General features: G+C 52.7%; 1 protein-coding gene across 1 annotated transcript; it reads left to right on the top strand.

Moving 5' to 3' along the window:
• Nucleotides 1-3,060: 3,060 nt before the first annotated feature.
• LOC127486766 (histo-blood group ABO system transferase 2) lies at nucleotides 3,061-4,394 on the top strand. The gene has a single exon (XM_089319084.1). It carries the CDS (start codon nucleotides 3,303-3,305, stop codon nucleotides 4,392-4,394), a length of 1,092 nt encoding a protein of 363 aa, XP_089175210.1. The 5' UTR covers nucleotides 3,061-3,302.
• Nucleotides 4,395-10,553: the final 6,159 nt, after the last annotated feature.

Here is a 10,553-nt window from a genome sequence, read left to right as displayed (position 1 = left end):
ACTGGCTGCAAAGGCTGGAGCTGAGCTGATCCAAAGCCAGGAGCCAGAAGCTTCTTCCAGGTCTTGCAAAGTGGGTCTTGCAAGGTGGGTGTAGGGGCCCATGCCCATTAAGTGAGATTTTTTTCCCCTAAAGAAACTTTTTATTTAAGGAATACAAACTTTATGCATTTCATAAGTACAACTTTAGGAATATATTGATTCTTCCCACCATATCTGCCCTCCCACCTACTCTCCTACCCCTTCCACCTCCTCCCTCTCCCATTCCCAGTCCCATTCTCTACTATGATCCATCTTCAATCAACTTTATACACAGGAGAGTGCTCCCATTCTTAAGGCACGAATCAGGAGCCCAGAGGTGGTCTGTAAGATGCGTTAGACACTGAGTTATGTGAGCTGGTCTCTCCAGCGCTGGGCGCAGGGGTAAGTCCGCTGCCCAGTGGTTGTGTGACATTCTGCACGGGTGACTCCCCCACGTGCAAGACTGGGGGGATTACTTCCATGTGTCAAGGCTGGTAGGAAGCTAAAATCAGGCAGATGACACATGTGGCCAGCAGCTCCTGGTCCACAGAAGTGCCCAGACACCCCTGCCGCAGTGATGTCACCCCCCGCCCTGCTCCGAGTTCAGTGGAGGCGCTATGTCCTGAATGCACGCAACCATAGCCCCGGTCAAAGTCGTGGACAGTCTCTGTCGACACGGTCATCCCCCGAAAGCCCAATCACAGGTGAAACACTTAGCCGTGAATCACGAGACAGTTCCTGCTCAGATCTTACAAATAACGGCGAGTGCCAGGCTGCTGGGACGACCTAGGGAGGCTGCAAGTGGCTTTCTTATGGCTCCAGGCCACAGCATATCTATCAACACAAACAGCCCGAGCACACTGTGCACTGAGAAAGAGGGGATTCTGAAAGCCGGTGAGGTCCCAAGGGGTCAGAGACGTCCAGTCATTCTGCAAAACCCTCCTGGGGAAAGGAAACTTTGGGGTACGACGGATCGCTCTCAATCTCCTACAACCCAAGAACGTCCCCAGGAGTGCCCGGGCCACTCTCAGTATGCTTCCTCCAGCGCAGTACGGAAAGTGGAGGTGACTTCACCATGGAGGGGCGAGGGCGCCAGTCTATAGCTGACGTAAAGGAGGCCCTGCCAAGGCTCTCAGTGAGTCTGTGGGCACCAAGGAGAGGGTAGGAGTGGTGCTGGCACCTTCTGACTCCCATCTTGAAGCTCATCAGAATCCTCTGCCTCTCATCTTGGAGCGTCTCGGGCCTTGGGATCAGTGGTAAAGGGGGTATCTTAGGGTGGCTGCCATGTCTCCTGTCGGGTGAGCCACAGAATAGTCTGCAAGAATCTCTAAGAATCTCCCAAGGGCAAACAAGGTCAGGAAAGCCTGGGATAAAGAGTTTGGGGAATTATGACAAAAGAACAGGTGTTTGGACAATGAAAGCAGCTGGTATTAAAGTTCTGATGAGGAGGCAGGCATCTGGGACGGAGAAGGTGGGGCCAGGAGACCAGCCCCAGGAGGTCTCATGGAGACAGGAGAGCATGGAGGTTCTCAGGCTAGTGGGCAGGCACCTGCTACAGGGGTCAAAGGCTCCCCCGGGTCTCCACTCCTGGTCCTTCCCTGCTCCAGGGCTGGTCCTGGTCCTCTCTACCTTTCCATTCTGTGAGGTTCTTTAACCTCCACTGCTCCCAGGGAAGGATCATGGTGAGCAGGGCAACACATCTCCCCTCCACTGGTCCTGAGGTTCAGGGGACTCCGCAGGAACCAGGTGCACAGCCAAGCCACAGCCGCAGCACGCGGAGGACCTGCTCCTTGCTCTGCTGTGATTTCATCATCCAGGCTTCTGCAACCTCACGGGGTTGTCTTGGTATTTTGCCAGGACATCGGCATCTCAGTCAGGAATGACTGTGCTCACATGGTACGCACAGCTGGGAAAAGTCACAATCCTGACCACAAAAGGCAAAAGGGCCATCCCTCAAAAGGTACTCATCAAAGCCCTTCAGCCCTTCCTCACCTAACAGACTCACAACTCCCCTAAGAAGATTCCAGAACACCGGGACACATCTTGCCTGAAGCCACCCTCTCCTGTGATGGCCAGAAGCAAAAGTGTCACGGAGCAGCTTCCCAGAGGAGGGGACAGACGCTCCCTACCCACCCTGGGACCCTTTTCCACCTGCTGTTCATCGCACAGAGGGGCAGCAGGGGTCCGTGTCAGAGCCTTCGTTTGCCAGGAGGGTCATGCTGTGATACTTGGGAGGTGTACGTGTGGGCAACAGGATGAGCCCAGAAGTCCCCCATGAAGGGGGACTCAGCCTCCCTTCCCCAGCGTGAGGGCTCTGTCTGGAAATCAGTTGATGCGGAAGCCCAAGGCAGGCTACCAAAGGAACCAGACTCAGGAAAACAGCCCAAAAGTTGAAATCCCAAAGAATATCCAGGCGAGGCCATGGATCAGAATATAGGTGGTCAGGGATATGCTCCCGGATCCCGGTTGACCCAGTGGGTTCGGTGGTTGCCACTTGGCCGTGCACACATGGTCCGTCACGCATGCTTCTGAGCCCATTTGCTCCCCGGTGAGGAGGAGGACGGGGCTTCCACACGCACGCCTGTTCTGCAGAGCCCACAGGTAAGGCACGTGCAGCGTAGCAGCCTATGCAAAGCATGGACCTGCAGCCAGCTAAGGAAACTCAGTGTCGGGTAAGTGATTGTTAGGATGAAGGAAAAGAGCCCTTGATCAGGTCTTCCGTCTCCCCTGGGAGGGTTCCCGGGTCAGGCTTTGTGAAAGATGGTCAAGCACATCAGGCACAACCAGCTGTGGCCTTGAAGACAGTCTGGTCTCAACTGTATGGATTTTTTTTCTAGAAAACGTGGTGCTTATGTGAAGGTTTCTCTACTACGGAGTATCACTGGACCCTGGATTAGGCTTCTTGGTGGCTCCTGCCCTGCCCTGCTTTCATCACAATCTCTGTCCTTACCTGGCTCTGTGACCTCCCTGGGGCCAGTCTCCTGCACCTGTTTCAGGAGCCCTGACTTCCGGCCCAGAAGGTCTAGGCATGCGTTGATCGTGGCCTGTCATCTGGTTCTTTGACATAGCCTCAAATGAAAACGAAGCTGCTGAGACATCTGCTGTGTGACGTTCTGGAATCTTCCTCCACCAGGGGACCCTGTATGTCCTGCTGTCGGGTGGCCCTTGCACGGAGGTAGGTTCTAGGAACAGCAGGAGGGGTGTGGGCACCTCCTTGTCCATGCATCGTCCTTTGTGTCACTCAGCATCTAAGAGAGCCCGCCTACATCATCAGCAGTGGAGCCATGGCCAAGCTACTGAAGATACTGCCTGGGCAATGCTACGCATCTCATAAAGTGATCGTTCTCCTCCTGACAGGTATAACCTTCACCTTTCACTATTGCTACTGGAATCCGAAGAGCCAGCATCTTAAAAGCTTGCTGGCTGGGACAGGTACAGCTGTTGGAGAATCGCACACGAAGTATCTGCAGCCAGATGCACTAACTCCCTCTAGGAGGGATGTCCTCGTCCTCACCCCTTGGCTTGCCCCAGTTGTGTGGGAAGGTACTTTTGACATTGACCTACTAAATGCACAATTCAAGCTCCAGAATGCTACCATTGGGTTAACTGTGTTTGCTGTCAAAAACTACATGTCTTTCCTAGAGCTCTTCCTGAGGAGTGCGGAGAAGTACTTCATGGCCGGCCACAGGGTGAACTACTACGTCTTCACTGACCAACCCGAGCTGGTCCCTCAGCTCCCGCTCCCCGGCGGGAGGCGGGTGATCGTCCTCAGGACCCAGAGCCACCAGCGCTGGCAGGACATCAGCATGCAGCGCATGGGAGCCATCAGCCGCGGCGCCCGCCAGCACTTCCTCAAGGAGGTGGATTACCTGGTGTGTGCCGACGTGGACATGGAGTTCAGGGACCACGTGGGCGTGGAGATCCTCTCCTCTCTGTTTGGTACCATCCACCCGGACTTCATGGCGGTAAGCCGGTACTCCTTCAGCAATGAACGCCGGCCTGAGTCGCAAGCCTACATCCCTGAGGACGAAGGGGACTTTTATTACATTGGGGCCTTCTTTGGAGGGTCAGTAGCAGAGGTTTACAGGCTCACCGAGGCCTGTCACCAGGCCATAATGATAGACAAAGCCAATCACCTGGAGGCCATATGGCAAGAGGAGAGCCATCTGAACAAGTACCTGCTTTACCACAAACCCACCAAGCTACTCTCTCCAGAATACATGTGTGACCATGACCTGTTGCAGGATATGCAACATCGAAAAAAGCTGGGCTTGTCCAACATCGTGAGGCGGATTAGAATTTTTGCCCTACTCAAAAATAAAGAGGTTAAGTCAAATAATGCTTCCCAGAAGGTTCAGAGTACTGATGGACGATGAGCCCCCACTGCCCTCCTCACATGCCGCCCTGATTAAAATCAATTTTACAAGCAATGATAATTCTCCACCTCTTTTTGCCATATGGCTGAGAAAAGCTGCTAATGCATTCCACCATTTTTTAAAAGATATATTTATTTATTTGAAAGGCAGAGAGAGAGAGAGAGGTCTTCCATCCACTGGTTCACTCCCCAAATGGCTGCAACAGCCAGAGCTGGGCTGATCTGAATCCAGGAGCCAGGAGCTTCCTCTAGGTCTCCCATGCAGGTGCAGGGACCCAAACACTTGGGCCGTCTTCCACTGCTTTCCCAGGCACATTAGAAACAGGGAGCTGGATCGGAAGAGGAGCAGCCAGGACTTGAACTGGTGCCCATATAGGATGCCAGCACTGCAGGCGGCAGTTTTACCCTCTATGCCACAGTACCAGATCCATTCCACCATTTTTGTAAAATTCAGGCAGATCTAGCACTATCTCCCTCCCCTCGGTTTCTCTCTCTCGCTCTCTCGCTCTCTCGCTCTCTCACACACACACACACTTAGACCCTGATTGCACAGATCACACATGAATTCCCAAGCTGCCATGACCTTGAGCTTCTCCTAATACCCTGTAGGAGATGAGTAAGGGCAGTGGGCTGAGCCTGTACTGGGCCACAAGGGATCAGAGACGATTGCCCAGAAGAAATGAAGGGGCCCCTGTTGGTGTAGCCACGCCTCCGGGGGCACGCCATCCCTCAAACGCCTGCAGATGAACGTGGATCCTTGTTGTCGAAGCCGCAACAGCCCTGGGGTGTGCAGGAAGCTCATTATCCAAAACGAAGACGATCCGGTGCTTGGACGAGCCCGTGCTGATCTCTTACTGTTGTTAACTCAGCTCCGTAGTTCATATCAGGTGCGGTTTCTGTGCTGTACATTGTGTGAGTCTCAGCAAAACCAGAATGACCTGCGTTCACCAGGACGGTAGCACGTGCGAGGTTTACCGCCCTCCAAAGCCCCTGCGCTCCCCTCTGCATCTCTCCCTCCCTCCCCCCATAGCCATGTAAATCATTGGCTTTTTTGTCTCCAAGAATGTCACGTGGTTGGAACCACACAGCAGGTAGTCTTTTCAAGTTGCCTTCCTGCACCTAGTGTGCTAAAAAAACAATTATTAACAGACCCAAATATATTCTGTGCCTCTATGCTTTATAAAAATAAGAACCCAAAAGCATATAAATTAAAATTATTAATTAATAATTAATTATCATAATATGATAAAATGTAATAAGTAAATAATGTTCAACAGTATTTATAGGTTGTTTTCATTTTTCATATATAAGAAATCAACTAGGGTGGGCTTTTATTTACAAAAGATTTATTTTTTATTTATTTGAAAGACACAGTTACACAGAGAAGTAGAGTCGGGGGGAGAGGGAGAGAGAGAGAGAAAGAGAGAGACAGAGGTCTTTCATCTGATGGTTCACTCCCTAGACGGCCACAATGGCCAGAGTTGAGCTGATCCGAAGCCAGGAGCCAAGAGCTTCTTCCAGGTCTCCCACGTGGGTGCAGGGGCCCAAGGACTTGGGCCACCTTCCACTGCTTTCCCAGGCCATAGCAGAGAGCTGGATCAGAAGTGGAGCAGCCAGGATGCGAACTGGTGCCCCTATGGGATGCCGGTGCCTCAGGCTGGGGCTTTAACTCATTGCACCAAAGCACCGGTCCTTAGGGCAGGCTTTTAGCACAGTGGCTTAAGTCACTGCTTGGAATACCCACATCCCATACTGCAGTGCCTGGTTCACAAGCTGGCTGCTCATCCAGCTTCCTGCTGATGCACATCCTGGGTGGCGGCAGATGATGGCTCAAGTGCATGGGGGACCCATAGGAAGTTCCTGGCTCCTGGCTTCACCCTGGCCCAGCCCTGGTGTTGCAGGTGTGAACCAGCACATAGAAGAGCAATCTCTCTCTCTCTCTCGCTTGCTCTCACTCTCGCTCTCTCTCTCTGCTTATTTCTCTGTATCCCTCTCTCTATCTCTCTGTCTTTCAAGTAAAATGAAAAGAAGTAAATTTCGGGGCTAGCGTGGTGGCATAGCGGGTAAAGCTTATTTTCCTCTATTCTATTTTGTAATGTATTTACTTATTTGGAAGGCAGAGTTAGAGAGGTAGAGAAAGAGAGAGGTCTTCCATCTGTGGGGAGCAACTCGGACTAGACTGTTACTGGAATTAAGACTTATTCTATGCATCTGCTCTCCCACAATATGACGCTGAGAAGGGAGAAACAGCTTCTACACAGCTGCCTCCAGTTCAACCAATAAACTGTAGGACCTACTCCTGATTGGAGGAGAGCAGCGTACTCGGCGTGTGGGCAGCCAAGTTGGGATTGGCGGAAGAGGACTATAAAGGAGGAGAGAGACAACATGCACCAGGAACATCTAAGGGGAACATCTATCTGAAGGAACACCTGTGCAGCCCCCGAGAGAGCCGGCCGGCGGTGTGCCGCTCCCCTGCGGAAGTGGGGAAGGTGGCAGGGGGCCCGCCCCTCCACGGAGGTGGAGGGACAGTAGCCAACCCGGGAAGAACCAGCAGCAAACCCGGAAAGGGCCGAGCGGACGAAAGAACAGCGCAGGGTCCTGTGTCGTTCCTCTACGAAGACGGGGAGCGACACCATCTACTGGTTCACTCCCCAAATGGCTGTAACAGCCAGAGCTGGGCTGATCCAAGAAGAAGCCAGGAGCTTCTTCCAGGTCTCCCATGTGGGTGCAGGGGCCCAAGGACTTGGGCCACCTTCTACTGCTTTCCCAGGCCACAGCAGAGAGCTGGATCAGCCAGGACTTGAACCCATATGGGATGCCAGCACAGCAGGTGGCAGCTTTACCCTCTATGTCGCAGCACTGGGCCCCGCCCTTCTCCTCTTTTCGTATGTCAAATCCACTTGTTTTCATTGAGCTGTTTTTAGTGGTTGTCCTACATGGAGCGATACCTGATACGAGTGGGCCAGAGAGTTGCCTAGGAGAGCACATGGAAGGAGGACAGAGAAGGACCCATAAGCAAAGTCAGCAATCAAAGGGCACTCCCACATGGTCAGTGCCTGTTGCAAGACAGAGGGTGGCCCGCTAAGTGAGTATACAAGCAGGGTGGAGTTTAGCATGCATGAGGCTTCCTGGTGCCTCCATGTGCAGCTTAACTTCCTCATGGCCATCATGGCATCTCCTCCTTCCTGGTCTTGAGCGAGAAACAGGTGCACTATGGGAATGCAGCCACACTGGTTGGACAGGCAAGAGGGTGGGGTTGCAATGCAGCACTACAGAGAAGTTATGGAGAAAAAAACCTTCCAGCTTCATTTATTCCTACCTACCTCTCTACTGAGCTCCCCCCTATCAGTAAGGTAAAAACTTCCTTAAAGCTTTGAAAATGTTCAAGAAGGATTATGCTAATTTTATCCCAACAAGAGGTTATCAGAGGGTGGGGCTATCTGTAGCTTGATTTGTGAAATCCTCTAGTCCATATAGGTCTGTGTCTTTTTTTTTTCCAGTTTGACAGGTAAATGTTGTATCACCTTCATTATGGCCTTTACGATTTATTACAATTGTTATTACAGTTACTATGATTTTATTGTCCACTCCTGACTTCCTCATAATTCCGGCTACCTTCCCTTCTGATTCACAGTCTGTCTCTTCTTCCTTATGCAAATTCCAGATACTAAATTTTCCTCACTGATATCAAGCATTTCTTCTTTCGAGTGAATTTTAGAATAAGCTCCATAGGAGCAAAGATCTTTGTTCGTGCATGACGTAGCTCTTCATCTGTGCAAAGCCTTTTCCTTCTCAGTGAAGTTTTATAGGTGTTAGTATGGCCTGCTCACTTAATGTTAAGTCTGGCAGCGTGACAAGCACTGGATAGGTGTAACAATCAAGACTTAGAGCAAGCAGTAGGTAACGTGAAATGCCTATTGGCCCAACAGGGAAGAGGAGGGCCTGGACTCAAACCCTGGGTCCCTAAGCCCCAAGTTTCAAGGCCAGCTCTCTGCTTGTGACCTTACTGTGCCAGCCTGAAGAAGAAAAATAAGTGACTGTCTTTCCTATTTTGGCGGGGTTGGGGGGTGGGAGTCATATTCAGCTGAGGCCTGGCACTGTTCTGACCTCTGCAGAGGGGGAGGTGTCTTAGTCCATGCCCGCTGCTATAACAAAACCCCACCGCATGTGCAGTTTACAAATAACATAGCTTGACTGCTCACAGTTCTGGGGGCTGGGGCGTCCCAGGGCAATGTGCTGACGGGCATGCTGTATGGCAAAGGCTCTTTCTTCATGGACGGCACGAAGATCCCTCCAGCCCTTTCACAAGGCTGCGGAACTCCTCCAAGAGGGCGGAGCTCTCGGGTCTAATCATCCCCTGAACTCCTTACCTCTCCGTACTGTTGCCTTAGGGGTGCAGCTTCGACAGTCGACAGGGGATACAGAGCTGCAAACCCTAGTATGAGGTCAACCCTCCCTGTTCTGTTTCAGTTTGCAACGAGCCTAACCCAGTTCTGCCTCGGTTGTCTGCACCAGTCCTCGCCTTCCAGCCATACACCTACCCTACTAGAACTTCCAGAAGGCGGCTCGCTGGGATCAAGTAGTTTGCACTCTCTGCAATCCCCAAGCACACATCTGGGGCCTGGACTGTTCCCATGACAACAGCATTCTGCCACCCACTCCCTTTGTCCTTGGGTCCAGGACCAGCCTGCAAGGCGGGGGTGGGGGGGTGGGGGGCGGCCGGTGGGACACAGGAGCAGTTGTTGGAAACAGCCTCTGTGAAGACGGCTCGGCCTCCTTGAGGAGGGCCAGAAAAGGCACGATGCCACTGGCAGACCAATGGGACTTGAGAGGAGCCCACCAAGATCATCTCCAGTCGTCCCCTCCATCGCTGGAGTCGTCTTTTGGGGAGCAAAAGCCCTACAACCCTGCGAAGGCGAAAGCCAGAGAAAAGCTGTGTGTGGGCGTGGCCAGCACGTTGAACCTGCCAGGCTAGTGAACCCTGCAGTGACACTGCGATTCTGTAACGTAATATGGACAAGGAAGCAGCCTCAGGACCATCAAACAGCTTGCCTGAGATCAAACAGCCAGTCTGCCCGGGGCCTGGGCGGCTCCTGGTTCTGCCAGACTGCAGCCCCTTTACCCTGTACGGCTACGCACCTCCCTTCTCCTCTCCACCCCCAAGATCTCCGGCCAGGCCTCTCCCTCCCCCCACAGCACATGGGCCCAGGCACTCCGAGATCAGTCACAGTTACTTTTATTAGAATCAGTCTGCTAAAGGCAGAAACAGGTGCCATTGGGGGGATTGCAGCCTCAGGTGTGGAGAGGCAGGAAGTAGACCTCAGATCGCGAGTGGAGACGTCGGTGGCGAAGATTCGTCCTCACACAGGGCTCAGCTTCGTCACATTCAGCGTGCTTATTCCTTTGACCTTGCTGGTGGTGACAGTGCCCTGGGACAGAGTCAGAGGAGGGCTTCAGGGGCTGGCATGGTGGCACAGCAGCTTAAGTCACTGCTTGCGACACCAACAACCCATATCAGAGAGCTGGTTTGGGTCCCGGCTGCTCGGCTTCCAGTCCAGCTCCCTGCTAATGCACCTGGAAAGGTAGCAGAAGACGGCCCGAGTACTTGGATCCCTGCCACCCGTGCGGGAGTCCTAGATGGGGGTCCTGGCTCCTGGCTTAGGTCTGGCCCAGACCTGGCTGTTGGGAATATTTGGGGACTATGAGTACTGATTCTACAGAAATAAAAACTATTAGGAGAGAGGCCAGCATTTTGGCACAGCAGGTAAAGCCACCACCTGCAGTGCTGGCATCCCATATGGGCACCAGTTTGAGTCCCAGCTGTTCCACCTCTGATCCAGCTCCCTGCTGATGCACCTGGGAAAAGTGACAGAAAACAGCCCAGGTGTTTGGGCCCCTAAAGCCACATGGGAGGCCTGTATGAAACTCCTGGCTCCTGACTTCGGCTTGGCTCAGCCCTGGCTGTTGTGGCCATCTGGGAGTGAACCAGTGGATGGAAGATCTCTATTTCTTCCTCTCTCTCTCTCTTTCAAATAAATAAATAAATCTTTAGAGAGAGAGAGAGAAGGAGAAAGAAACCAACGTAAGGGGCAGGCATTTGAGCCAGCAGTGAAGATGCCCAGTCCCATAGCCCAGTCCCCGGCTTCAGGCTCCGGCTCCT

This window comes from Oryctolagus cuniculus, chromosome 18, assembly GCF_051225735.1.
Source record: "Oryctolagus cuniculus isolate XC-2025 breed Fujian yellow rabbit chromosome 18, ASM5122573v1, whole genome shotgun sequence".
NCBI lineage: Eukaryota > Metazoa > Chordata > Mammalia > Lagomorpha > Leporidae > Oryctolagus > Oryctolagus cuniculus.
This window is presented reverse-complemented; position numbering and strand designations above follow the sequence as displayed.

What these genes read in the sequence shown, in the direction of transcription:
- LOC127486766 (XM_089319084.1), top strand. Translation starts at nt 3,303, where the DNA reads ATGGCCAAGCTACTGAAGATACTGCCTGGGCAATGCTACGCATCTCAT.